At 50.4% G+C, this 27,443-nt stretch overlaps 10 protein-coding genes across 10 annotated transcripts; 4 read left to right on the top strand and 6 right to left on the bottom strand.

The window, feature by feature from the left end:
- Positions 1 to 142: 142 nt before the first annotated feature.
- N7457_000313 (coiled-coil-helix-coiled-coil-helix domain-containing protein) lies at positions 143 to 864 on the top strand (the record flags this gene model as incomplete). Its single annotated transcript, XM_057171381.1, has 4 exons — positions 143 to 162; positions 237 to 464; positions 524 to 656; positions 766 to 864. The coding sequence occupies 4 exons, from the start codon at positions 143 to 145 to the stop codon at positions 862 to 864; spliced, it is 480 nt and encodes a 159-aa protein (XP_057035284.1).
- Positions 865 to 2,304: 1,440 nt separating this feature from the next.
- N7457_000314 (glycoside hydrolase family 71 protein) lies at positions 2,305 to 4,068 on the top strand (the record flags this gene model as incomplete). The annotated part of the gene is made up of 2 exons (XM_057171382.1): positions 2,305 to 2,388; positions 2,446 to 4,068. The coding sequence occupies 2 exons, from the start codon at positions 2,305 to 2,307 to the stop codon at positions 4,066 to 4,068; spliced, it is 1,707 nt and encodes a 568-aa protein (XP_057035285.1).
- Positions 4,069 to 4,776: 708 nt separating this feature from the next.
- On the bottom strand, positions 4,777 to 6,101 carry N7457_000315 (acyl-CoA-binding domain-containing protein; the record flags this gene model as incomplete). Its single annotated transcript, XM_057171383.1, has 3 exons — positions 4,777 to 5,707; positions 5,780 to 5,852; positions 5,903 to 6,101. 3 exons carry the CDS (start codon positions 6,099 to 6,101, stop codon positions 4,777 to 4,779), a joined length of 1,203 nt encoding a protein of 400 aa, XP_057035286.1.
- A 517-nt stretch (positions 6,102 to 6,618) lies between these two features.
- On the bottom strand, positions 6,619 to 8,196 carry N7457_000316 (putative GABA permease; the record flags this gene model as incomplete). Its single annotated transcript, XM_057171384.1, has 1 exon — positions 6,619 to 8,196. The coding sequence occupies one exon, from the start codon at positions 8,194 to 8,196 to the stop codon at positions 6,619 to 6,621; it is 1,578 nt and encodes a 525-aa protein (XP_057035287.1).
- Positions 8,197 to 10,070: 1,874 nt separating this feature from the next.
- Positions 10,071 to 14,537, bottom strand: N7457_000317 (putative jumonji family transcription factor; the record flags this gene model as incomplete). Its single annotated transcript, XM_057171385.1, has 4 exons — positions 10,071 to 11,925; positions 12,011 to 13,978; positions 14,041 to 14,138; positions 14,256 to 14,537. The coding sequence occupies 4 exons, from the start codon at positions 14,535 to 14,537 to the stop codon at positions 10,071 to 10,073; spliced, it is 4,203 nt and encodes a 1,400-aa protein (XP_057035288.1).
- A 2,009-nt stretch (positions 14,538 to 16,546) lies between these two features.
- On the bottom strand, positions 16,547 to 17,669 carry N7457_000318 (acyl-CoA thioesterase; the record flags this gene model as incomplete). Its single annotated transcript, XM_057171386.1, has 2 exons — positions 16,547 to 17,452; positions 17,559 to 17,669. 2 exons carry the CDS (start codon positions 17,667 to 17,669, stop codon positions 16,547 to 16,549), a joined length of 1,017 nt encoding a protein of 338 aa, XP_057035289.1.
- A 1,541-nt stretch (positions 17,670 to 19,210) lies between these two features.
- Positions 19,211 to 21,016, top strand: N7457_000319 (uncharacterized protein; the record flags this gene model as incomplete). Its single annotated transcript, XM_057171387.1, has 1 exon — positions 19,211 to 21,016. The coding sequence occupies one exon, from the start codon at positions 19,211 to 19,213 to the stop codon at positions 21,014 to 21,016; it is 1,806 nt and encodes a 601-aa protein (XP_057035290.1).
- A 432-nt stretch (positions 21,017 to 21,448) lies between these two features.
- N7457_000320 (ERG4/ERG24 ergosterol biosynthesis protein) lies at positions 21,449 to 22,963 on the bottom strand (the record flags this gene model as incomplete). The annotated part of the gene is made up of 2 exons (XM_057171388.1): positions 21,449 to 21,460; positions 21,518 to 22,963. 2 exons carry the CDS (start codon positions 22,961 to 22,963, stop codon positions 21,449 to 21,451), a joined length of 1,458 nt encoding a protein of 485 aa, XP_057035291.1.
- Positions 22,964 to 23,759: 796 nt separating this feature from the next.
- N7457_000321 (OPT family oligopeptide transporter) lies at positions 23,760 to 26,153 on the top strand (the record flags this gene model as incomplete). The annotated part of the gene is made up of 2 exons (XM_057171389.1): positions 23,760 to 24,572; positions 24,621 to 26,153. 2 exons carry the CDS (start codon positions 23,760 to 23,762, stop codon positions 26,151 to 26,153), a joined length of 2,346 nt encoding a protein of 781 aa, XP_057035292.1.
- A 433-nt stretch (positions 26,154 to 26,586) lies between these two features.
- N7457_000322 (uncharacterized protein) lies at positions 26,587 to 27,071 on the bottom strand (the record flags this gene model as incomplete). The annotated part of the gene is made up of 2 exons (XM_057171390.1): positions 26,587 to 26,713; positions 26,764 to 27,071. The coding sequence occupies 2 exons, from the start codon at positions 27,069 to 27,071 to the stop codon at positions 26,587 to 26,589; spliced, it is 435 nt and encodes a 144-aa protein (XP_057035293.1).
- Between the last annotated feature and the right edge of the window lie 372 nt (positions 27,072 to 27,443).

Below are 27,443 nucleotides of genomic sequence, written 5' to 3' on the forward strand. Positions count from 1 at the left end.
GAGGGTGCTCACGTAATCACCACGCAGTCAGCCAATCACCGACGAGCCAAATTTCATTCCACCGCAACCCGCAGCTCTCGATCTCCAAGTCTCGTCTCAATTGCACCTCTTTCCCCTCACAGTCGTTCAGACAACCGCCGCCATGTCTCAAAGAGAAGCCCGGTATGAAACTTATTGCAATCACTTCCCCTGTCAAGCTCAAGGGGAAATGCTAACCTTTGTCTCCCTGCGAACAGCTTCAGCCAGACTGTCCTGGTGGACACCACGCCCATGCCCGACCACATCCCTAAGGTCGAGGAGATTGGTGCCACATCTGCGCCTCTTATGAGTGCAGCTTACTTCATTGGAGACCGCTGCAAGGCCTTCAATGACGACTTCATGAAGTGCAAGGACGAGGCCAATGGCCGCGGAGAGATCGAGTGCTTGAAGGAGGGTCGGAAGGTGACGCGCTGTGCCGCTAGCGTGTATGTTGCTATCTTCAAATTAGCCATCGATTCTAGGAGAAGATACTGACCATTTATAGTATCAAGGACATCAACACCCACTGCCTCGATCAGTTCAAGGCCCACTGGGAGTGTCTCGAGAACAACAACCACCAGCTCTGGGAATGCCGCAGGGCTGAGATGCAGCTTAACAACTGTGTCTTCGATAAATTGGTATGTACCCCGCGCTCTCACCCCCAATGATTGCAATTGGCTCGTATCCATCCCATCCGCCATAATCCCGGTACTATAACTAACACGCACTTTTTCTTGCTTCTTCTAGGGCCTGAAGAAGACCCTTCCTGGCGCTGCCGAGAACCAGGTCCCTGTCCACCTGCGCCCCAAGCAAAAATACGCACAGTACCCCGGCCCCCAGTGGTAAACACTTTCCCGGTTTACTTTGTTTTCTCTAGACTCGCCTTGATTGCCTTGATTGCACCCTCACCCTTCCCTCTCATAATCCGGGCAACGTCTTTTTTCTATCTCACTGTTTTATTTGGATGCTCGACCGTAAATTCGGTCTATGTTTGTGTAAATATCTCCTGGCATCATGAATGGTTACATGATTTTCTGTTCGATCTCCAGATCCTCTTTTGCTCACATGGCGTGGAGCAATGTCTCTTTCGGTCACTGTGCTTTGCAATGGGATAATCTCGAGTTTGTAGTCGTACAGACTCAACTGGTTCCCAGTCGAGTACGCCCTCGGCTCGATACATATGTAGGTAACCATTACAGTGAGTATGCTCTGCACACTACGCTTCGAGCGTACCACCTACTAGCATCCCTCTGCGGGGAAACTTCAAGGCCTTGGCTGTCTTTGCGGGTTCACCAAGACACTACAGAGTCTCACAGTGTATACGACATGTCCTAGCTACGTTTTCCAATTTTTGATCTTGTCCAACTCATAGGCATCGGACATGCTGGGTTCTCGTCCTCGCTGCAGAATGCGAGATCCAGCCACCGTTTGTCACTTGCAGCCATCTGAACTTACATTCCCTAAGTTCTCGTGATGGTGCTGTGTATGTGGAACATTTGGATTAGGTGGTGTATACACACTGGCAACTCTAGTGCATCAATCAATGCTCCATCACTTCCTGCGGATACACCGCTCACCATCCTGTTCCATGGGGCCACTAACAAAGCTTTGGGTAATCTCGGTCTATTCAACGTTGACTCCATCCTAGTCGAAATACCGATCTGGACCGGCCTACTCTTGGGGGCTGAGCTAAGGCTTAGCAACCCTTCTACAGAGCCTAGACTAGAATAACAGTTCTGTTACATTTCATACTCCGAATCGATCCATTTCTTCTCGTCGTCTTTCACCTGACTCAGTTGCAGGGGTTCAGCTTGCGTTCCATGTGCGCAATTGACTTCTATCTCCGGGCCTCCGACTCCTAGTGTAACTGACCTCCAGAGATGATATGAGACATGTTTAGGTACATTTGATTGAAATTAGATCTTATACTTGCTACTTGCCACAGCATAGCTCAACAGCATGGGTTGGTCTTTGCATTGTATCTGCGATATCCGACGATATATAAAGGAGGTATTGGTGCCCCAAAGATGCATGAGTACAATGACGAGAGACTGAGGGATACGCTTAGATCCCGTACGAGGAGCGGACCTCCGGCATCTATCTATAGACATGAAGACAAACAAGAACAGAAGGATAGATGCAGGTATCCAAACCCTCCACGAACTTCCGTGCATGTGCAACACACCCAATACATATCTATACAAAAGCCACCCTCGATTCCCTCATGATTCTCTATAACTTTGTGCTACTTGCCTCTATAATCCAAGCCCACACGCCCAGGTTGACATGAAGTCGACAATATTCTTGATTCTATCATTATGGAGAGGCGTTTACCACGCCCAAGCCGCGGCCGTCTTCGCCCACTTCATGGTACAGCCCTCCCTTTCTTGCTATTACAATCCATAAACCCCTACTAACCAACCCTAGCTATATAACTCGGAAAACTTCACCGTATACGACTGGGAAATCAACATCGCGCAAGCCCAAAAGGCCCACATCGACGCCTTCGCCCTAAACATCGCCTACAACTACCCAACCAACAACCGCTCCCTCGCAAACGCCTTCACAGCCGCCAACGCCCTAAATTTCCAACTCCTCTTCTCCTTCGACTACGTCGGCAACGGCGCCTGGCCCGAAGGCGAAGTCATCGGCCTCCTCCGAAAATACAGCAACAACACAGCCTACTACCAACACGCCGGCAAGCCCTTCGTCTCCACCTTCGAAGGCTCCGCCAACGCCACAGACTGGTCCACCATCAAAAAGCACACAGACTGCTTCTTCGTGCCCGGGTGGTCCGCCCTCGGCGCAAAAGAAGCCCTCGCCGTCGCACCAGGCGTCCCAGACGGCCTATTCTCCTGGGCTGCATGGCCCGAGGGCCCAGAGTCCATAGACACATACGTCGACTCGACGTACATGCAATGGCTAAAAGATACCGGCAAGTTGCCGTACATGATGCCCGTCTCGCCGTGGTTCTACACGAACCTGCCCGGGTACGGCAAGAACTGGATCTGGAATGGCGATAATCTGTGGTTCGACCGGTGGCAGCAGGTGCTCGCGCTGAAACCGGAGTTCGTGGAGATTATCTCCTGGAACGATTATGGCGAATCGCATTATATTGGGCCGTTGCATGAAGGCGCGTACGCGACTTTCGAGTACGGTAATGCGAGCTATAATTATGCCCTCGGTCATCCGCATGATGGGTGGCGGGATTTCTTGCCGTTCTTGATTGATATTTATAAGGGACATAAGGCGAATGTTTCCACCGAGGGAGTGACTGTTTGGTTCCGGCAGACGCCTGGGGATGCGTGTGCTAATAGTGGTACGACGGGGAATACAGATACGCATGGACAGAAGGAGTTTCCGCCGATGGAGGTGTTGCAGGATGAGGTGTTTTATTCTGCGTTGTTGAGGTCTGGGGAGGGGGTTGATGTGACTGTTGAGATTGGGGATACTGTGCAGGAGGGATCTTGGAAGGAGAAGCCGCGTGATCAGATTGGTATTTATCATGGCAGTGTGCCGTTTGATGGGAATACTGGACCGGTGGTGGTGACGGTGTCTCGGCGTGGGAAAACCATTGCTGAGATGCGTGGGGCGTCGATTTCGGAATCCTGTGTGGACGATATCCAGAACTGGAATGTTTGGGTGGGCTCCAATTTTGCGAATAGTACGCCTTCGCATACGACTTCACCGGTGCCTGCGCCTACGGCTTCGGTCTCTGCGGCCTCGGCGCTGGTTCTGGTTGGGAGACTTCCGTTCATCGTCGTCTTTGTGGCTGTGGTTGCGACTCTGGTAGCTGCTACGGCGACATCGCCGGGACATGAGAGGTTGGTTTTGGATATCCCTGCTGTTTCGAAGTTTGCTCCATCGGCCTATACTGCTGGCATTGGAGATGATGGACTTGGAGGCCTGTATAGCTATGGTAAGGGCTATGGTATGGACTCAATCAATGGCTACACCTGTACGACAACGGATGCTGCATTTGTGCCTTTCGTCTCAAACGAGGCTACGACTTGGGCACACGATCCGTCTTGGACATTGAGCCGGTCTTGACAATGGCAACGGTATGGGGCTTGCAAGAATCGGCATGTTCGATGAGAATTTGGCTATCACTTTGTGATATAAGTTGAAGCATAATGTTGATGATATACGATACGAACCACATCGGTCGATATATCGATGTGATGATTAGTTGTTTCCGATGCCTTTGAAATACTATCAAATTAATATCCTACCGCAATGAAAGAGGGAATCCAAGATCACGAATCACGACGGCGTAGCTTAAAGTCCCATGGCTTCTAACAGGAGATACGCAGTAGATATTCTATGCACAGCACACTTGAAGCAGCAAAAGAAACGGTATATCAATGTCTAAGCTCGAATTCTAAGCTCCTCGCTCGGACCATAGCAATACACCACCAGACTGATGTTTGCATCTATCAAGGACCAGATATAAATGACCATCTTGAGACACAACATATGATACACAGGACAGAAACCAGAAGTCCCAGACAAAGGAAAAATAGGAATAAAAGCTCCCGAAACCTGAAATTGAAACCCATATATACTGGGACAAAAGAAAGAGGACAAAGTAGACACAAGAAAGTAAACAGAGAACACCAGATGGACAGAGGTGATGTGGGAATAGCTGAAAACAATGCCAAACAGAAAAAAAATGCAAGATGACGAATCGAGAAGAAAGAAAGAAAGAAATAAAAGAGACAAGAAAAGGCCAAAAACAACCATATTACAACCCCCATCTCACGGAAGTATAGGTATATCGATCATCTTCAGGAGTTTGAACTTCACCAATCTCGCCTTAACCGCCGCCCAGCCCGTCTTAAGCCGAGCCTCGACACGACGATCACCTCGTACACGCATCCAAATAAGCAGCATGCCCAGCATGGCAATATCAAACACGATCTGCCGCACAGCAACCCAAATCATCCACTTCAGCCACGCCCACAGCCCCGAGCGACGACGCTGCGCCAAAGCCCGAGCCTCCATCTGCTCGCGCACCGCCGCAATCTCCGCCGTCATTTTCGTCAAGGCCTGCTCGACTCTGCGACGCCAGCGACTATCATTCGAGGCCCCCGACTGGGACCGAGCATTCCCGCTCTCTATACTAATCCCCGACGCCGTGCTGCGGCGTTTCGCTTTTCGATGTGAGCGGTCAGTGTCGTTTGTATGGGTGTGTGTAGTGGTGCTGGCATGGTCATCGTGGTCTTGTTCTCCGTATAAACTATCCCGGGCTTCTTCGAATTCCTCATCATCCTCGTCCTCCTCTTCAGGCTGACCATCCCGACCCCCGGGATCATCCATCGACTGTTTCCGTCGACGATAGTACTCTCCTTCCTCCGGCTGGCTGACGGGGCTGAGAACGCGTAACCGCGAATCATGCCGATCTGAATCCGCTCGATCAGGCCGGTCGTCTTTCTCCGGCGCCAGTCGACTGCCGATACTCCCGTATGCGCTGCGCGATAGCGGCGGGACGCCGACTGTGTTTAGGGGGCTGGAAGCGACGGAGGAGGCGTTGTATTTGATCTGGTCCCAGACGAATTCGAGCTCGGCGACTAGTTCGCGCGCTTCGGGGGTTTGCGATGCATACTGGTGCATTGTGTCGATCAGCGTGGAGATGTAGCGACGTTTGGCTTCTGTTCGGGAGATGTCGCGTTGCGCGTACCAGGCGTCCCTGGTAGAGGAGATGTCAGTCATCGTGGAAAGGAAAGGGAAAATCGGGCCAGATGCTCATGGCTCGACGTACCATTTCTCGCACTCGGCGTGCACCTCTGGTGTATTCCCAATCGGTCGATCCATCACTCCCTCCACATCCCCCTCTGTTCCAGTATTAGCGGCTGGTCCACTCCATCGCGGCTTCGTCGCTCACCCATGCTCTGCTTGTATAAGCCATATAGGGCCAGGCGCTCTGCGGCCGGAGGTCGTGCAGTGCCGGTCCGGGGTATCCTCTTAACGGTATTAAGGGCATGAACAAAGACTCGATCTGCAGCAACGGGAACGGATGTCAACGAATAATCCCCGATGCAGGGGAACCTGATTGCAGAACACGCACCTACAGAGTCCGACATGACGCGATAAGCGGTCCGGTATGCCCTGTCTTCATGGGAGCGGGGTTGGGCATCGGCTGGTGCGGGTCCTCATGGGGAACTATATCGAAGAGCAGCGGCGAGCTGGATATATGGGAGATCAAGGTGTTTCGAGCGATGCTAGAAGGGGGGTTGGATTGATTGGAAGGGTTGTGAATTGTTTTGAAGATTCCGATAGGAGCTGTGTTCCTGGAATCGGGAGAGCGCTGTGATGTTTCCCCGGGTTCCCCGGATTTGACGATAGTTTAAGTGAACCAAATCAAATGTTTGAAAAGATCAAAGTCGACTTGTCTTGTGCCTCCGAAATGTGGCGTGTGGTTTTGGACCGCGGCTCTCGGCGATCGTCAGGGCACTTGTGATTGCGTTGGGTTCCTCGTGAATTTGCATTTCCTAAGATATGCTTAAGATTACAGGGTATGTGGCGCTGTTTTTTTTATTCTCTGTTAATAGTTCCATAGCTAGCAGTAGTATACAATTGCAAGAAAAAAAAATGAATGCTCTATTCGCTAGACATCTTCTTCGTCTTCTCTAGCGGTTTCTCCGCATCCACTGCCGTACCCGTCATCAGCTCCGTGGCCGCGCGCGCTTCTTCCCTACTGACCGGAGGTCCAGTAAAGTGTTTACGCGCATATACAGCGTACCAAATAACGCTGATACTCGCGAATCCAGCGAACACAACGCTGGCATAGTTCATCGACTCAGGAGTAACCGGCAACGAAACCGGCATACAGAAGAGAGCGATAGCCAGAACAATCCACGCAATGGTAATGGCATTGATGGCGAATCCATATCTTCCCAAGGAGAACGTGGAGTCTTTCACGTCGCGACGGCCCCGAACCAAGGAAATCAAAATCGGGAGACCATACGAGGTCGACAGACAAATGGTAGCCACGCCCGTGAACGAGTTGAATGCAGCCGTGGACCCAAAATAGATCAATCCAAGCAGACCGTCAACGACCGCCGAGAGCACTACCGCCCAGACCGGCACATCCAATGTTTTATTCACCCGGCGCCAGAGCTTGAAGCCCGGGATGGCACCATCGCGCGCAAATGCGTACGTGCAGCGACTGGCGGCTGTGAGAGATCCGATGCCGGCGAATAGCATAATGCCGAGGATCAGGAAGAGCAAGCCGAAGCCACCGCCCGCGGAGCCCGTCACGGTCTTGAAGAGCTGGCCGATCGGTTGCCCGCTGGCTACGTCTCGAAGCATCTGCACATCGGGCATCACGAAGAGAAGCGGGACTAGGTAGAACAGACCGGTGACTCCAGCAGCTACTACAGATAGCACGATTGCCTTGGGCACCTCGCGATGCGGGTTCTGTACCTCCTCGCACATGGCTGCGACCATTCCATAGCCTGTTAGGGTGTATGCTGCCTGCAGCAAGCCCACGAAGAAAGCCCATCCCGAGGGCCAGCCACTGGTGGAAGCGTCGAACTCGCCGAAAACGAACTTGGCGTCTCGGCGGTTGTCCGCCATGGTCAATAGCGTGATGAGGATAATCAGCACGCTGATCGCTGTCCAGAAGATGCAGATCTTATTGATGAGATCGAGATAGCGCGATAGGAAGATATTCACCAGTGCGCAGAAGAGCATTACTGCCCAGAACATCAAGACGGTCTGCCAAGCGTTGGCGACGAATGATTCATCGAAGAGCGAGATCGCGCTGAGGATCAGCTGGCCGCCGGAGAAGATGATGCTCAGAGTAACGGTCCAATTGCCGACGAGGGTCAGCCAGCCGTCGATGAAAGACATCAATGGTGCCCAGCGCGGCGTGGAGAGCATCGCACTCCAGTAGTATACGCCTCCCGCTGTGGGGTAAACGGCGCAGATCTCGGCGAGAGACGCGGCGATAGCGATTGAGATGAGGGTGACAAACACCCAACCCCAGAGAATCGTAACGGATAGACCATCGGCGAGGGTGACGTACAAGGTTGTGCTTAGTCCAAAAGGAGCGGCCATGATCGCAAAGGAAAGGCCGAGAATGCTCAGCATACTTAAATTTCGGGGTAGTTCACTCTTGTAGCCCATGCGGGCCAAGGCCTCGTTGGCAGAGGCATCGGCAGATGAATCTCGCATGATGGGCAAGGGAAAAAATGAGGAGCTTCCAAGGTTGTCCCGATGGTCAGTATCTAAGCTTTAAAGGATACAACCCCGCATGAATGACAGCGGTCCGAGACCCTTGACGAGCAAAGAATTCTGGAGGTTGGCTTATCGTGGATTTTTCTGTCTTTCTTCTTTACTGGCTGCTCTTTGGCTCATTGGCTAACTAGCTTAAGGGCTAACTAGCCCATTAGGCGTGTCTTACTCTCCTAAAAACCCCTGATAAGAAACACGGCTCTCGACCCACTTGGTTTCCACTGTGGCATCTCCTGATATCAAGAGTCGAGGTACGGAGTCAGAGACGAAGACTGCTCTGCAAGTCCGTTATATACTATCCCCCCTGTACAACATCTACACCTGCAGCGGCCACCCACGTGGGGGCCTGGTCCCTTTAGCGGCTGCGTCCTGCGAGATCCCGAGGTCCCTGGGAGACTCAAGGGGGGCTCAAGTACGAAATATGTGACAAACCGATAGTGGCTATTTAAAGCAAATCCTCGGTTCGGATATGCATATGGAAAGAATCACTCCGAGTTTCGTTTCCGTATCTTATAGACAGAATGCGGAGATCCAGCCGTTTCGAGATCGACAGCGGGGTCCCGCGAGCCAAGTTTCTCTGTGGCCGCAGTTCTTTCGAACCAACTCCTCCGGAAGAAGGAAGGAGTACAAGAGGATAGGGCCGGAGTACTCCGTCCACCTGCATAATACTCCTGCTCGGATACTGCATCAACCATCAACCCGAGATATTAGCTTTATTGCCAGCACACCGCACCGGAATCTTGTTTCTACTCTGGGATACGAGCTGCATTGTGGGGTAGGTTGGGTTCCCAAGGCTCGGAGCCTGAATCCGGGACTCGGCTGCCTGATGTACGAAGTGGGAGCCCGACGAGACATTTACATCCGAGGCTGTGAACCATCGACGGAATACACAACGTGGAGATACAGGAATCTCTCTATGTAGGCGAAACACTACAGACACAACTTCTTGAATAGTCTACAGGTTACGCTTGGAAATGGAATATTTGAATGATTCATTGCACACGTACATCAAGGTCACGCAAGGTGACGGCTGCCACATCAGGAACATGCTGCGAAGTCTCCATGGGAAAGATTCCGGGAGCCGAGCAATCGATGAGCGCCAGGATGGAGATATCAACACAAGGGAAGGGTGGAGGTCCAGAGAGAAAACACAGTTCCCGATCAGATGAAAAGCAGGGTCCGTCCAGATTCACACCCTTCCCTTGGGATTGGTAGAGCAGGGATAGAGGGGGGGTATCAAACGGGGATAAAGCACAAAGGTCGTCCAGTGATCTCGCTGGGGTGAGAAGAAAAGAAATTTTTTTCTTGTTTGATCAGATATCTATTGGAACATGGAGAGATCAGTGGGGAAGGCGGGGGCGAAAGTAGGCCCTGAGTGTTGAAAGGGGCGGGAGAGAGACGGGGGAAAAGGCTGGGAGGATTTTTTCGGCCGCAAAGGAACCGTGCAAGTGAAACTCTATGTGACCACTCTAGTAGTCAAGTAGTCAGTTGGACCGCCTTTTCCGAGAGGAAGTTGCGCCTTGAAAGAGGGGGGGGGAAAAGGATCGAAAGAAAAGAAAATGCGCTGAGTCGTGACCAGCCAGCTAGTGCCAACTCCATATCGTTAAAAAAAGAAGAGGAAAACAGGACCCGTGGTGACGGAACGATCGTCAGTCGAGGTCGGAGGGGAAAGGGCGGGTAAAAAAAAGACAAGAAAACGCCCATTCATGCAGAGTCGTCAGTCCGGTGAAGTCGTTACATGAGATATGCAAATACAGTCGCAGAGGGAAACAAACGCGAGGTCAAAAAGGTCAGGAAGATGACAAGACCAACATCTATGGACTCAGGCCAAGATCCTCATTCCCGTCGGGGCCAAAGCCTGCCATGTCGACAGAATGCAAGGATCCGGGGCCTTTGCCTAGGGAGATATCGGAAGATGCATAGTCATGTTTGAGTCGTTCATGCGGTCCGAAGATATGTGGTCCGAAGAACGGTCGGTGCTCATCATTTGGAGTGTTGCCATCCCCAGCAACCCATGGCCCGTTCTGCCAGAAGCGAGTGTTCGCTTGCTGGTCTCCGAATAGATCGTGGTGGTCGGGATGCGGGTCGGGGCCATGGATGGGGAACTCGTTCGGCGACTGGAATCGTAGATGCGACCGACCAAAACTGGAGCATGGAGAATCGGCATGGAGGGGCATGTCTAGACCTGACAGAAGGGGAGGATCTTCCACGGGGGTGATGTCGATGGTCGGATTTTCGGTTTGTTGTGCCAGTGCTGCTGACAGTCGGAGATTTGAGGCTGAACTTTGCCGGCTATGACTAGTTGACCGCTGAATGGCACGCTGTACGAAGCTACCACAGGCCTTCAAGATCTTTTCTTGTTGCTCACGTGGCAGATTGTTGAAATAATCATTCGACAGCGATGCCTTGGGCGGGTCGTCTGCCGCAGGAACCAGTCCGTACGTAGTCTTGGCATATTCAGAGAGTCCCGAGGGCATGTTGTAGGGAGACTGGTAGACATTGGGTGCCAGTGACCGCTGCTGATCGAGGTAGGCATATTTGCCCGGCATCTTAGCCGCCGCCACGCTACCTCGATCAATCGTCTCTAGCTTGATACCCTCCGACTCCTTCTTCTGAATCACATCAAGTCGCTCGCGGTGGCTGACCAGCGAGAACCGGAGCATCTGAAGGAGCCGGGTGACCTCCTCCGACCGCATGTTCAGGGTCTGGGGCGGCAGCAGAGTCCCATCGGCAGCTCGCGGCTGCACGCGTTGCTGTGCCATGGCCAGCTCCAGCTTCTCGAGCCCATTGGCGGGTGGTATTGAGCCCATGGGGCCCAACAAGGTCTCCACCACCAATTCGGGACTGACGATGGTATATCCCGCAAAAACATTGGCATGGTCGGTAATCTGCGCTAGGCGGCGGCGGGCAATAAGTTCTCGAACATTGGCAAAGGTATTGGTGGATGTGAGGTGATGCTGCTGCTGAGCGTGCGACTTGGCGACCGACGGGTAGGGGGCATGACGGGCAGAATTGGGTAGTGTTCGAAAGGCCGACGGCATCGCAGGAGCTCCAGCAGCAGCAGCACCGGCAGCAGGGATAGGGGGAGGGGGAGGGGCGAGGTGCTGCAAAGCAGAAGAGGGCGGTCTGGAGTGTAGGTGAGGGGTGTTGACATTCGATTGATGTGTTACTTGGTAAGGATTTTGCTGGTTTTGCAGGTTTCGCTGGTAGGGAGGGGCAGGGGCGGTGGCAGCATAATGAAAGTGGTGGTGGGGTGAGATCTTCGATGCACGAGCGCTGACACCAACGCCAAGCGACTTGACGCTGTCCAGGAAATTGGCCCGAGGGTTGTGGATGGACACGCTAGGGTTGTGTGTATAATGTGCCCTACTCTCGGTGGACTGCGTGCCCAAATAATACCACATCTGTTCGCCCAGCTGAAGGTTGACTGCGCTGAGTGGGGCGAATTGGTTCCTAGTTCCATCCACTGTTTCGAATTCGGCCCACTGATAGGGAGATCGTGAATCGCCAAATGCACTGCCTGCCGCCGGTACCGCTGATTCCAACTCCTTTCGTTGTTCGGGTTTTCGCGCTAGGTGGGCTGGGAGGGGTTGGATTCCCAGCCCGAGAGGTGCGAAATTGCTCTTGCGAACGACGAGCATCCAACGATAGGGCATTTCGATCACATCTCTGCATGGTGGTTAGCGTCGGCACAGGAAACCAATAATAAACATAAAAGCGGGACCCAAACGGGAAGGCGGAAAAAATAACTTACCCTCTTGGGAGTACCTTAAGCAAAAGCGTTCGCTCCGAAGGACGGTTTTCAAGCACAATGGCGCCATTGATTTCCTTGTCGGCTTGGAATTGGATCAAATTTCCTTGCACCAGACGACGGGCTGATTCGATCACACGTCGATCCACATCGGACGATTCACCCAGGACTCCATTCGGTCGCTTTTGACGATGGAACTTGCATTTCAAATCAACGCTCGGAATTGAGTATTGACACCCATCATCGGCAATCACGGCAAGCGCACCTTGCTCGACTTGAACTCCAGCCAGAAGGGCACAAGTTGCATGATAAGCGCGGGTGCACTTGCCAAAGTTACACTGGAAGCAGGCACCGCGGACTTCGCGGCAAAAGAGACACTTGAGACCCAGGCGAGCCTTGGGTATTTTGTCAATGTCACACACAACTTCCGTACCGGATGCGTCCCGGAGGATGGTAGTTTCTTCGATGAATGCCGCACACCGTCTATGCGCATGCCCTTTGCCATCGTCGGTCGGAAGCAGATCCTCATAGTCCAAGTTGTTAGGGCATAGTAAACACGGAAGCTTCCGCGGTCCTTCGGGGTGGAGTCTGGGTCGTTTGGTGATCGGCCCCTCACCCGGGTTCTTCCGTTTTCGGCCACGGGTAGAAGATGCCTTCTCGGGCACACTACGTGGGGGTGTAAGAAGGTCTGAAGCACCTTCGAACCCGTCGAACTCGCTTTCAAATTCACCGTAGTAATCAGGGGTGCTCTCGCCACGGAGCTTGCGCTCAATTTCATCCACATCGATCCAGACACTATCTGCTTCGCAATGACACTTTTTGGCGATGCGAGCATAGTCTAACCATTGTTCGGTTGCGAAGTTGACTGACTCGGCACAATTGTATCCGATATTGTATCCGGAGTGATACCCGTAAGGGAAAGTGATAACAAACTCCCCTTCGTAGTGAACCAATCGGTTGACGGTGATCCCGTATTGCGATTTGAGAAGGCTAGGCGAGACAAGATAGGTCTTGTGGCGAAGGAATTGACTGCAATTCTTCGCATCGCTAGACCAGATGCTGCGCATGGCTTGTTCAAAGCGAGGTGCATCTTCTTGGGAGATGCTGTACCACTGCTTCGGGGCACCGAAGTGGATGTAGTTGATGCTGTACAAATCTACATCCTCGAGATGCCAAGCGAATGTGGCCTTCCACATGCCCAAGTATAGATAAGCAGTATTGACTCCAGGAACTTTCTGTCCTAGGACGTCGAGCAGATTCGGCAGCTTCGCGACATTCCAGGATTCTGTGGAGTCCTCGAAGAGCGAGCCAGGCATGTCAGCACCGTACATAGGATTGTTGTACATCAGCGACTTCCAATAGTTCGTCTCAAGCTCCTCGCATCTTTCTGCGGTGTAATCTTCGTTGTCGTGGATTCGGTAATCAAAGCCCTTGTAAGCCTCCTCGTCGAATTGATCTGCGGCCTCCCCCCGATTATTCTTTCGACGGGAGGTCACGGACCTAGGTTGTCGTCCCTTGGGTTTTGTGGTAGGTAGGGACTCGCCTTCGCTCAACTCCTCGGTCTTGGTCTGCACGGGATTGGTCTCGGGTGATACAGGCGTCGGAGGACCCTCTAATCTGGATTTGTCGGCATCATCGGCAGGGGGTTCCTCCTTGATCTTGACCTGGTTTGACCGCTTGGGAGGACGGCCAGGCCTGCGCTTCTGAACTTCCGGTCGAGCAGAAGGGGGTCGCGGTGTCGGGGCTGCGCGGTGCACGCGTTCTTGATTTCGGCGTCTCTCTCCTCGGCGGGCAGGTGGTTGGTGGCTGCTTTCTTCACAAAGACCTTTCCATTGTGGAAGGTTGTACGTGCGTTGACGTTCGATATTGGCCTGGGTGTATGTGCCGTGGGATCCGTGGAACTCTTGCATGATGGGGTTCTTTACACGAATTCGTTTGACTGCCTCGTCCAGCGGTGGAAGAGACTCGGACCTTCACGAGGTAAAAGAGCGTCAGCACCGCCATCCACTTCGGTCGAGATCTGAAGAACTCACCATTCCTTTGGGGGGATGACTTTCACAATGCCCGCTTGCATGCCATGTTTATTGATCTTGTTGATAAACCCCTGGAAGTCTCGGAATTGTTCCATCGTCTAGAAAAATACCCCGGTCAGCCTGGCTCACAACTTTATGCAGGATCTGCTACGCAGCCCGACACAATAGGTCGAATATCCGCCTCTATCAATCGAGCAACTAGGCACCGTACTCACCGGCTTGAAAACTGGGATTTTGCCGCCGCCATAGTAATGATCGGGTTCGATTTCTTCGATCTCCGTAACCTCCTCTTCTATTTCTTCTTGCTTTATCTTGGTTGTATCCGGAGCCGCGGCAGATGCGTGGTCAAGCTCGAGGTCAGATAACTCGGACGGCACGCCTTCGGGCGCTTCCTTCTTGCCGTTGGCACTCTGCGGTGGCGTAATGGAGACGGGTTCGACAATCGAGCCGCTCGCGAGCGAATCGCGCTGCGGCTGCTCAAGTATTGCTGCCATCATCGAGAGCGACAGGGAAAGGTTTCGGGAAACAATTCAGATGGTAGTTGCCGTCGTCGAATGGCGCGACCGCTGATCGACGGCGAGAAGGGAGTATTTCCCAGCGGTCGGGGAAATTGAAACAGACGCTTCAGTCGCGCGAAATGCAATAGTATTGAATCAGAAGGCACCTATTGCTGGTAAGGGGTGGCCGGGTACACTACAGTGTGTACAACGGAGGTAGTTGAAACGGATGCGATAAGCTCTTTTCGGATGATTGTTTTTTCCTGGGCTGGCTGAAAATGGAAACGTCTTAGTCAAATCACCAATAAGAAACGAGAGTTCGATGGAGGCAAAAGACGACAGGGATAGAGATTTGGTTTAGGGAGTGTAGTCAGAAGACGCCTTCAGGGTAAAAGGTCGTTTCAATAAAACCGCAAAAGCAGCGCTGGGTTCTCCATGGAAAAGGTGGAAGAGGATGCAATACCAGAAGTGGACCAATCATGCAGGTGCCGGAGACGCTCGAAGGTGGACCAGTGCACGATGGCCTGACACTACTGAAAGGAGGCAGGGGCCGGTGGGAACAGGGTGAGGAATGATGGGCTCGAAATTGGACAAATCACAGCGCGAATATGGGAAAGGTGGGAATCGTCCGATCAGAGGACAAAGTGGACTTTGGCCTAGGCGCAAAGGAGCCGCGAAATGATTTTGTATCATATCCGGTCTCGGACGGGTAAAATGATTGCCAAGTTTCAAACAAGGGGAGCAAACGACGTTCGCAAAGAAGTTCAAATCACTCACCAAATCACTCGAATGGTATTCCAATGATGCCTACTGACCAAAGACAAGAAGAAGCAAATGTGGTATCACGATGGTCGAGATAGAGCTTGGTCAAAGCACCTTGAAGCTTTCGCTGCTGGGTCACATGATATGTAATTTCAGATTATGTGATCTGTCACTTACCTGTAAGTTTCCTCCCGGCTGTAATCTATGTAATCTATCTTCACCATCCAACCACCGCCTAGCAAATGTGCAGTATTGTCACAGGCCATACAGCCAGATAATCAGATCATCTCGGATAGCGTCGGACCCGAATTGGGAGTTTTCCCCTTGATGAGATCAGTGATCAACAGTCTGTTTCATGTGAATTACAACGGAGAGATTGGTATTTATGGCTATACGCTCTGGCCTCTACACTGTACAATATGAGGTGATTCATCCATAGGTGAACCTGGAATACATACATACGTAAGGTAGGTAGGTACATGTAGTTTTCTGGGTGCTAGATATGTAGGCCGACCAAATCAATCGAACATCAGCATACTAGGTACATACGCCTGTGACTGGAGACGTACATGTGCATATGGGTATGCACTACTACACTCGATACGCACACTTCAACTCTCCGGTATCTTCCCGTGTTATTCTTTAAAAAAACATTTCTCTCGTACCTCATCCATGGATATGTATGTGGACTACGGAGTACCTACATAAGGTGGCTACATGTACATATCGAGTAGTATGATGTCATGAGCCTTCCCTGGTCTATATAGATCCAGTGGCCTGTGCGGCTCAACCCTCACTCCTCGCCATTATCAGATCAGGCCATCGGCGCGCAACATTCCGGCTCGCAACATTCCGTAACTTTTAGTCTCGCTTCCTGTGCCTAGCACTTGCGGGGAATGGTCCGGGCTGCAAAAAGAAGAACCGCGGGGAAAGAAAAATATTTCCCCAATCAACAGTGCGGACATATTCCTAGGTAGATCATGACGCTTGTTGTTAACGAGGGCAATGTTTGGGACATGGATTGTGTAGCAAATGGAAAACAATGGTGGAGCCCAGAATCTTTCTTCTCAGTCGAGCGAGCCAGATTAGTTCCTTGGCTGACTGGGGTTTGCCGATCTGTGGATGTACGAAGGGCCCGTTGTTCTGCGATCTCCAAAATCTAATATTAGTTGCAAGACTGAGCACAGACGCTTGGATCACCCTCTAGTGTGAGCGTTCACTATGTGACTCTATTTGACTATCTAAATTCATTGTACCCATTCTTCGAACAGTTTAGCATCCAAAGTGGTATATCCAGCGACAACATCCAGTCCCCGCAGTCGTTCCTGTTCGATACGCTCCCAGGTCCATTCTTCGACATTCCACGAGTCGGTATTCTCCTTTTGTTGCTTCGCGAGTGTCTCCTGGTTAGGGATCTGGTCATCGTTCATCTTGAGTACCTCCCGAACCAATGACCCATCGACGCCTGTGGTGGCTGTGATACCTTCGCCACTAGCAGGGGTGTCGACACCTGAAGCATCGGCGGAGGAATCAACTAGCGCGGGCTGATCTTCGCCCTCTGGAGCGGGAGGAAGGAACCCACCAGTGCGCAAAAGCCGCTCTGGTGGAACAGTGAGCCGTCCCTTTTTAACAACGTACTTGCTAACGGCCACAGCAAGCACATCCTTCTCGCCGCCACTCCGGCGCGCAGGCCGCATGAAACAAGTCAAGATGTACATCCACTTCGCATCCCAAGAGATCACCTTGGAGTGCATCTCATATAGCTCGAAAGGCTTGATTTCGCGCTTGAACGTGCAGTAGACGGATCCGAGCACAATTGAGACTGGCTTACGCCGTGGCGCAGGTTTTCCGTCCCGTTTGCTTGCGGCAAGGAACTCCTGATCTAGCTCCTTGCTCACCATGCCAACTCCAGGACTATAGATACGGCTCACGAGCGCTGTACGCGAGATGTCCAGGTCAGAGAAGTAGGTACTGTTAGACTTGTGCAAGTTGTAATCGGTCTCCAGCAAAGGTGTGCGGGATGTGACCATGCTTGGCACGAAGATGGGATGTGTCGGTTTGCCTTTGGAGTCCACAATTGCCTTCCCCTTGGGATGAAATGGGGCGCTAGGTTTCAAACGCAGGTTTCCCAAAACATGATACAGCACACGGAACTGGTGACTCGGTCAATAGTGTAACATACGGCGGACTAGACGCCTAGCGCTATCACACGAACAAAACTCGATCGTGACGGCCGGATAGGGAACAAGGAACACTTACGTGCCAAACGAATGGGAGATTTTTCAAGTTGATAACTGCCAGAAGCAATGCCAGGTTCCTCCATGAGACAAGCGACATTGCGCCTGCTAGAACCTCGCGTACATTCTCCATCTCAAGGGATGATGGGATGGCCGATGCTATGATCGTATCCAGGCGGGGGAAAAAAGAGAAGGAAAAGGGGGGAAGGACGGTAGAAGTCCAGGAGTTGAGCCCGAAGAAAGCCAGCCCAGCAAAACGATCTGATAGTCTTGTACGGAGTATAGGTCCACTGATAAGGAATGACTGTGATCTATTCTTTTTTCTGACTCCGGTTCCTCTATTCGTGTCCTCGCAGATAATGTCGAGGGATCATGCAGGCTTGGGTACGCTTTAAGGAGAGACGGGGCGTATCACAAGGAATGAAGATGACCATCAGCCCGAGCGCGCAATTGATAACTCTCAACGCCGAGCCTGCCGATCACAGATATAGCGATTTCCCGTTTTGTTGGGACCGAGGCCAGCACGTGAGATCTTGATTAGTCACGCCAAGCCCTCGGCAGCCCTGGGGTAAGGAGGGCTGGTCTATGATATCTATTGAGATTACAGGGTAAAAGTCAATTACTACGGTGATATCTCTAGTTTTAGGATGCTTTTTTTTGCTTGTGCTTGCTAACATTTAAGTAATTCGAATGCATAACGCAGAAAGAACCCAATTGTGGGAATATATCTTGGCGCGGACGAACTATATAATTTTGATCATTATTCCGAACTTTGATCCTACAATGCGACGAATAAGACAATTCCATAGCTATTAACACAAATTCTCCTAACAATGCTTGTGTTATAGAAAAGAAACACTACATTGCCTCATTGGATCTAACAAGTGGCTGTGGCTGGGATCTCACCAAATCATCTGCTTGGATGTCAGGATTGTGAGCTATCTTTTTTGAGATGAGTCGACAGAAATGGGAGATATAGAAGAGCCTGACTTAGGAAACTGATATCAAAACTAGTTGCACTACGCAGATGTACTGTTCATCATTGGCCAAGGTAAATCAAGGTAAATGGCGCTTGAAATGCAGTGAGAGCCATAGGCATCACTGATATACCACCTAAATCCCCTCATTATAAATCAAGTGCTATGAGGATAGCGAGGTGTCACATGTGTGAGATATAGGTATGAAGAAAGCAGAATTTGGAACAGTAGTCTTCTGAAAAGATCAGAAAGCAAACCCACCGAACAGACAGGAAAGCAGTATCAAACAAGCAGGGTGCTACCATAGGCAAGTGTGTTTTGAGAGATTTGGACAGTTCGAAATCTATCATCCGATCAAATCTCCTAGAGCCCAAGCACGAGTCAGACGTGTCTGAGGCTCAAGAACTAAAATTCGTACCATCTCAAGCCTTCCTGCCTACTTGAATGACTCTTACTTCGATGTCCATTGTTTCCGTGACGACCCCAAGCCTTTGCGATGACAACCAACCGTGCTTAATACATATTGTACTAAGCTAATTCATGTCCTATGAGACACATTCATCTTGCAAGTCTCCGCCTTGCCCGAGAAGAGCCGCAACGTTTTTGTTTACTATCCTGCTTCCTGGTCGTCACTGGCAACTCACGCATCTTGACACCACCACTTCACGCTACATAACAATATTTGAACCTCCTCATCATGTCTGAACAAATAAGCCTGGCAGGCTATCTCTTCAAACGTCTTCAGCAGGCTGGCTTGCACGCCGTGCACGGCGTTTCCGGACTGTACAACATTGGATTGACGAGAGAAGCCTATCACGCGGGACTAGAATGGTCTACACACCACAACGAACTCAATGCAGCCCTTGCTGCAGATGGATATGCACGAGTCAAGGGTATCAGTGTGCTGTTACTCTCATATGGATTTGATAATTCATCCGAGGAAATGCTATCCACAGTCTCGTTGGCGATCACTGCGTCATACGAGGATAGCATCCCAATCGTGCTTGTGTTTGGAACCCCAGAACGCAAGGCGCAAATTCAAGCTTCCCGGCACCACAACTCCTTCTTTAAGGCCCAGCCCGATGTTCTCCGGCAGCATGATATCTTTGAAGTACTCGCCGACTGCTTCGACAAAATCACTATCACCCAGGAATTTATCGTGGATCCTAAAGATGCAATTTCCCAGATTGATACCGCTATTCGGGGATGCATCATTCAATCTCGACCCGTCTACCTCGAAATTCCGATTGATCTGGTTGAAAGTATGCTACCGTCCCAGGAACTTACTCAGCCCTTGGACTTCAATGTTCCACCCAACGATATTGAGTTGGAGAGAATGGTAACGACAATTATTGTGGACAAGATCAAACAGGCAGTGCGCCCATTGATTCTTGTGGATGGGGGTGTTACCTCCTGTGGTCTTCTAAAGGAAGCAAACCGTCTAGCAAGGCAGACTAGATTTCCAACGGCGGCCACCCAATTCAGTAGAGGTTTCATGGATGAGACGCTTCACAACTTCCACGGAGAAATCTCAGATTTTGATGAACACGGGACATATTTCACATCCTCCGACCTGATCCTCTATCTCGGGCCCTCGAATATCATAGATTGGATTTATCCCGCCTTGCTCGAGTCCAAGAAACCGGGAACTATCTACTTCAACAGGGATTCTGTCTTTATCGGGGACCAGAAATACGAACTTAGCTCCAAATCTGTGGTTCAACAAATTCTGAGCTCTCTGAGCGAGATGGAACTGCCTAGCCTCGCACCCTACCCCGACCTGTCCAATCTTCGTGACAGCCTTGAGATACTTCCAACTCAACAAAATACTGGACTTCTTCGATACGACGCCTACTATACATTTTGGCGGCGGATGTCTCTCTCCTTTCGTTCGGGTGACAAAATCTTGATCGAGGTCAATACATCCCAAGATGGAGCACGTTGTTTTGTTTTGCCACGCGATACAACTGTGATCAATTATGGTCCCAAGAAGTTACCCGAATACATGCTTGCTATCGCTTCGGGTATCGCTTCGGCACAACAGGGCCTTGCGAAAATAAACCGCATCTCTACGTGCAGGCGAACAATTGTCTTCCTAGGAATTAAGGGGTTCCAAAAGGCGCAACAAGCCTTGGAGACCATTGTCACGCAGAAAGTGAATCTCATTATCTTTGTGATCAACAAAAAAGCACCTATGGTTGAAAGCCTGATGCACGCAATTGAAGCCAACCATTATGATTCGAGTTGCTGGCAATACTCAGAATCCATTTCTTTCTTTGGGGCTCCGAAGGACACTCCTTATCCAGTCTGTATTACCATTGCCAGAACATGGGGTGAACTCGATACTATTCTTGATGGCAATCGGATCCAATCCGGCATAGGATTGCACATTGTGGAGTTGATGATTCAACCTAGAGATCGAAGGGTACCTCTTCTCAGTGAAAAGTATGGTGAGCCTCCGAGCTCTCTTTCCCCAAAGAAACATCGCCTCAAGCAAGATTGATTACCGCACAGCGAAAGGGTCCAAATTGATTGTTAAATTTGAGATATGTAAGATTAGATCAGGTACTTTCCAATGAGATGTTTTAATCCCAAGTTCTCCATAATATAGGAACAGTTTGATGTAACCTTACTTCTAGATCGAGACGCATAAATGAATATGGATGTAGGTAGACTTGGAATTACATGTAGCCATAGGAGATACCTAGATACCTTCTATATATCCCCACACAAGATCCACAGACTTTGGATATAAACCTAAACACGGCTCATTCGAGTAAAAGATGGAAATCATTATATTTTATTCAAGTTAATCGACTGATAGTAATACAAAATTTGGTTGTCTGCAGACAGGCAAGCTTAGAAGATTGAGAACTTGAAACCGCCCGAATACATACCGCTAGGCACATGCGTAGGGGCCTCCGAAGAGAATGGCTTAGATCACATACTGTCATGGATTAGTAAATAGTCCTGAATAGAAAGAGAGCCCGGGGCAGAAACTCACTGGAATGAAGAGGTATGGGACCTGCTTCTCATACTCTTTCCATGTCTCACCATACTTGACTCTACACTTGTTGATATCTCTCATTGCACGATGGGTAATCATGACAGCAAAGAACACAGAGTAGAACCAGGGGAAGGGACTATTGAACCCGGTAATCAGCCCCCATGAGATGGCGAAAAACATATCACAGCTGTAATGAATCTTGCGAGCCAATCCATACCATCCATCAGCAAGGATAGTGTCGCCATTCTCCGTCACAAGGGTTTTGGGACTGTAAAGCTCTTGCCAAGGAAGTTGGGGGAACGTGTTGCGCTTCACGAACGTGCCACGCTCCATCATGCGGAAAGAGTTCTTCTGACTGTTACAGGTGTCCCAGACCCAATAGACGAAGATATATGATACAAACATTGCAGTCAAAGCATATTTGTTCCACGCATATGTCGACGGATGACGATTGGCCAAATACAAGATGGAGTGGCAGTAGGACATAGGGACACCAGCCATGTTCCAGAAGGTTAACAAGAATCCCAGCTTTTCTTGGTACATGTCCCATGTTGTGGTGATGTATTGTTCCGCCTTGCTACAGGCATTGGCATACAGGTATTGCGCCATGACTAGAAACAAGACCTCTCCGGAAATATATCCGTAGCGCTCATACTGGCGAGTGGCGGCAGCGCAGCTGAGACCGAAGAGAATGAACCATGGGACACGGACTTCGTAGAACATCTTGAAATCCAGGATCCCGAACAGACGTGGGTTCAGTTCGGCTCCCATGAAAAAGTCGTAGATTGGGTATCCAGTGACACGGTGCTGGGCACCACGAGCAATTGCCGAGAAATAAGTAACGAAGCTGGCGAGAAATCCGGAAAGAATCGCCACGGACATCAGGGGTCCGAACTCATCTAGAAGGGTGTAGATTTGGAAGAGACCGCTGTAGTGCAGAACACCCATGACAAGGATTGTCAAGTAGAAGCTGCCGTAGGCAGAGCAGTGATATTTCAATTGCTTGCCTCCCAGATGAGCAAGAGGCTTGCCATAACATGTGAACCCAGGCATGAGAACGTAGCACGCCGCCTCAAAAATGAAGTAAACCCAGTAGATGCGCCATGCTCTGAAGTGGGGAAATGCCCCGGTGTAGACAAGGTGACACAGGTGCCTGCCAAAAGCGGTCCATGACTCTCCATCTTGAGGCAGAGGTAGTTTCCCATCATAGTAGGTTGCACCGATCCACATATAGTACATCAGCAACGGGAAGCCGGTCATGAGTGCCAAGTTGCCCAGAGAACCACCGAATTCGAAGTGTCCCGAGTAATCTACCTTGGGATCCATGCCGGGTCGCCATCCACCGATGATGTGCTCTCTCGCGAATTCATTCTGGTGCGGATTTGTCCCACTGGCAACTTGAGCAGGATTCTCTTTTCGGCGAGACTTGACTTCGTTGCCCATATTTGAAACTCGAGCTATGATATTGATTAGATCGAGGATTAGTCAAGACACGGGTTGAGAAGTTCGTACTTTTACAGCCACAGAACGGCAGACACAGACGAACAAGAAAGTAGAAAGCAGGGTGGGAAAGAAAGAAGAAACAACAATAGCAAAGAGAATCTCTGTTCTTTAATATTTTGAGATTACCCCTTTGACTTGGACTACACTGTGCTATAATCAAACATTTCTCATTTTGGTTTAGACTCCGCTTCCCGTCTAGGTTTAGACTCCGCCGTTAGTGTTGCTTGCAAAAGAGCCCCAATTTATACGCGTCAATAGTCAGAGCACTGAAACAATTCCGAATGGATTCATGGATACAGAAAGGCCCCTCAGATCCTGAGGCCTCTTGGTTGGTGAATTGTTGAGTTGTTGAGCAGCGCGTGGTTTCTCATGTGTCCTGACTCTCTGCTGCTACCTGCTGTGCGAACTTGGCACTGCATGGATGGCTCTGAGCCCGCTCTGAAGAACTGACACCCAAGTCACTCAGACACTCCATGCTCGAGATGCCTATATGATCCTAGGCAAATTGAAAACACATGTAGGGGAAATCGACGAAGATGTACCTCGTACTCCCTACTCCCTACGCTTCCATGATATTGTGACGTCATGTGATCTTATCGTGGATTTGCATTAATCAGCGGCTCTTATCGGGAACCCTGGGGGAGACCCAGTTGGGGATGTTGGACTCTCTTCTTACCTCAAGTACCCATCTCATGATGACTGAGCGACTAATCTCATGAATTATCAGACTATAAACATGGATGGCAATGCCTCCGAACAGAATAGCCGCTTAGTGGAAAGGCCGTCCTTGGACCAGCCGCCTACAGATCCCATCAATGATTCCAGAACAAACGGCCAAGCTCCCGCCACGTCCCCGCAGAGCTTCACCCTGCGCTCGCTCCTTGTCGGTCTTATTATAGGTGCCCTTATCACATTTTCGAACACATACTTTGGCTTGCAGACAGGATGGATCAGCACAATGGCCATGCCCTCAGCCTTGATCGGCTTTTCGGTCTTCAAGGTTCTATCCAAGCACCTCTCCTTTCCTTTCACGCCCATTGAGAATGTTTTGATTCAAACGGTTGCGGGTGCAGTGGGGACAATGCCTCTTGGTTGTGGATTCGTTGGCGTCATACCTGCCCTGGAGTTCCTGCTGAAGCCTGGGGATGATGGGCCCGAAGGCGATGGCGGAGAAGGCGAGGGAGGCCCTTTGAACCTCGGCTTTTGGAAGCTCGTCATTTGGAGTCTTGGAGTATGCCTCTTTGGGGTTGTATTTGCGGTTCCACTGCGAAAAGAAGTCATTGTCCGAGAGAAGTTACGATTTCCGAGTGGTACTGCCTCGGCCTTGATGCTCAAGGTCTTGCATGGCTCTGGAAGTAACGAAAAAATTGTAGCTCCAGAGAGTTCCCGTGCAGGGGTATTGAATACAGAGACAGGGGCTGCTGGTCAGTCACAAGAGGACATAGGTCTCTTGAAAGATGGCGATGCTGAAGATCAAGCTTCCAAGGAGCAAGATTGGCGATCAAAGATGCGTCTCTTGGTCGGGGCGTTCACGGTATCTGGTGTCTATGTAAGTCTTTTGACTCTGAAGTTGCAAGTTCCACGCTGACAAAAGTAGACTCTGTTCTCCTACTTCGTCCCTCTAGTCCGAAATATTCCTTTGTTTGGCGCCAGCCTAGCAAAGAACTGGTTATGGACTCTCAACCCGTCGCCCGCATATATCGGCCAAGGCATCATCATGGGTCCATCAACGTGCATGCACATGCTTTTCGGAGCAGTCCTCGGGTGGGGAATCCTATCGCCACTGGCCAAGAGTCGCGGCTGGGCTTCTGGCCCAGTGAACGACTGGGAAACTGGCAGCAAAGGATGGATTCTCTGGCTGTCGCTAGCTATCATGCTTGCTGATTCGCTCGTTAGTCTAGGGTGGCTGATAGCCAAACCCATTGTGAACCGTTCTCCAAGATGGATAGCTTGGTTCAAATCCACTCGTGTCGGACAGTGGGTTGCGCTTCGACTGCAATCTTCTCAACACTCATATATCAACTACTCTGCTTTGGAGTCGGAATCACGTCCTTTCTATCATGAGGGAAATGATTCTCAGCGCACAGGAATGACTACAGGCGCAGAGGAAGAGGAAGAGGAAGATGCACCAGCATCTCAACTCATTTCTACTCGTACAGTAGTCATTCTACTTCCTTTAACTCTCCTTTTAAACGTTGCATGCATGCACATCGTCTTTGGTGACATCATCTCTCCCTTTTTATCGACATTAGCAACTCTCTTGGCAGTGCTCCTGTCCATCATGGGTGTCCGGGCTCTGGGCGAGACCGATCTCAACCCAGTATCGGGCATTAGCAAGCTGACACAACTTATCTTCTCACTCGCGACACCCGCATCTCATTTTTCCAGACGAACTGCCCTTGTGACCAACCTACTCGCAGGTGCGGTCTCTGAGTCAGGGGCTCTGCAAGCCGGTGACATGATGCAAGATTTGAAAACCGGGCATCTGCTCGGCGCGAGCCCCAAAGCCCAGTTTTATGGCCAGATGATCGGCAGCCTTGTAGGTGCAGTTTTATCTACTGCCGTATACAAATTGTACGTGAATGTCTACGAAGTTCCGGGCGATATGTTCCAGACACCTACTGCGTATGTTTGGATCTCCACCGCTCGCCTTGTGACTGGTCAAGGGCTACCTGATATGGCCTGGCAGGCTTCCCTAATCGCTGGTATCGTCTGGGTCATTATTACTACTGTGAGGATCGCAGCCGCATCTCCTGCGTATGCACATAACGGAAACCCTCCTCCTTGGAGATCTTGGATCCCCGGTGGTATTGCTGTCGCAGTCGGCATTTTCAACGAACCTTCATTTACTCTAGCAAGGGCCATCGGAGGTATAATTGCATGGTGGTGGTCGCGGAAACATCAGCACCAAACCACTAGCCAGGGAGTTGCCGGCAACGCCACTGGCATTGGCTCTCCCGTAGAGTCTGAGCTGCAGTCTGGACAGCGATCATCAGCCGAGCAAGCATCTGAAAAGGCCGATGCCGCTGCCTCCACTGTTGTTGTGCTTGCTTCTGGTCTCATTTTGGGCGAAGGTATCATGAGCATTGTGAACCTTCTCCTTGCAAGTGGACGTGTTCCACATCTTTGAAGAGAGAACATGTACGAAACACTCATGCTGTACATCCGTATCGTGTGACCAAACGTACGTATCGATTTAGATTCGATGTCTTAGACGATTTTTGATTAGACTTTGGCAATCCATTTTCGGGCTTTACATTTCCTATCCCTGAACGATCTATTGTATCCGCAGCAGAAATTCCCGCGGAACCATTTGAACCATTTTGGAAGGTACGACCGACGAACTCTAATTTATGCTTAAGTTGATCCAAGGTTCCAATAACTTCTCTTCCAACCCTCCTGTGAGGCTTATTGGCAAAGTGAATCCCGCCAATTCGAGGCTACAAACATAAGTTGGCTTACATAGTTGATTCTCACGTTATTCTTTTCCAATTGAGCTAAGAATGATCATATCTCATTCTAGGATACTGGTTTCTTTCCAATAGTAACCACCACATCACGACCTAAAGATCGATCTCAGTTCCTGGTCGAGCAATATTCAATCGCCAGTGGTGCTTATTCACGGGATCCTTTTGATAGAGGTTGACCTCGAAGAACTTGTTGTGCGTTGTGCACTTGAAGTTCTTGTACCTGTTTCTAATGAGCGTTTGATCTATTCCCATACTCACACATACACATACGAATTGAGCTTCTGGAAGTTGCCAATGATCAGGTCTTGTTCATTGATCTCGATGAAGCCAAGTCCACTTCCGCCCGGAGAAGGAATAAAGTATCTTTTGGCCTCGATTGCACCGAAGTTGACCTGTCGGACAAACTGAACTGCATAAGCTGGTAGGTTATCCGGGTCTCGGAAGAAGGACGCCGATTTGCTGGAAAGGGATGATTCAGATCGCTTGGCCCAAGCGATGAACGGGTCAAATTTGGCCTCGTGGGCCAGATGAGTAGGTCGATATGGATATGGGGAAGAGCAGCAGAAGATGGAGAACATTGTGAGTTTGTGGATTTCAGCCTGTACTGGTTTTGGGAATTCACATAAATGCATATTTGATCGTGGGATTGGAAGGTCATTTTATACCTGCTGGAACAACTTATTGACTCCTACACCATGTTATTAGTGACATAATGGAGATTCGATCTTAGAGAGACTACTACAGTCTAGACTAGACATCGGGTAGCCATCATCTGAACATTCGTCCACTTACTTCTTCATCTCGTATTCTACGGCCTGATCATTCAATGGCTGTTCTTTATTTTGAAGCCCCCTTCGGATCAGCTTCATCTATGCGCTAATGGGATAAACGTTTTGTCGATATCTTCAGCCTGTTGATGCAGAAGGTAGCTGTATAGTTCTCGATGTGGC

The sequence above is a fragment of the Penicillium paradoxum genome (genome assembly GCF_028828445.1).
Source record: "Penicillium paradoxum strain IBT 22861 chromosome Unknown utg000002l_segment0_segment0, whole genome shotgun sequence".
NCBI classification, from domain to species: Eukaryota; Fungi; Ascomycota; class Eurotiomycetes; order Eurotiales; family Aspergillaceae; genus Penicillium; species Penicillium paradoxum.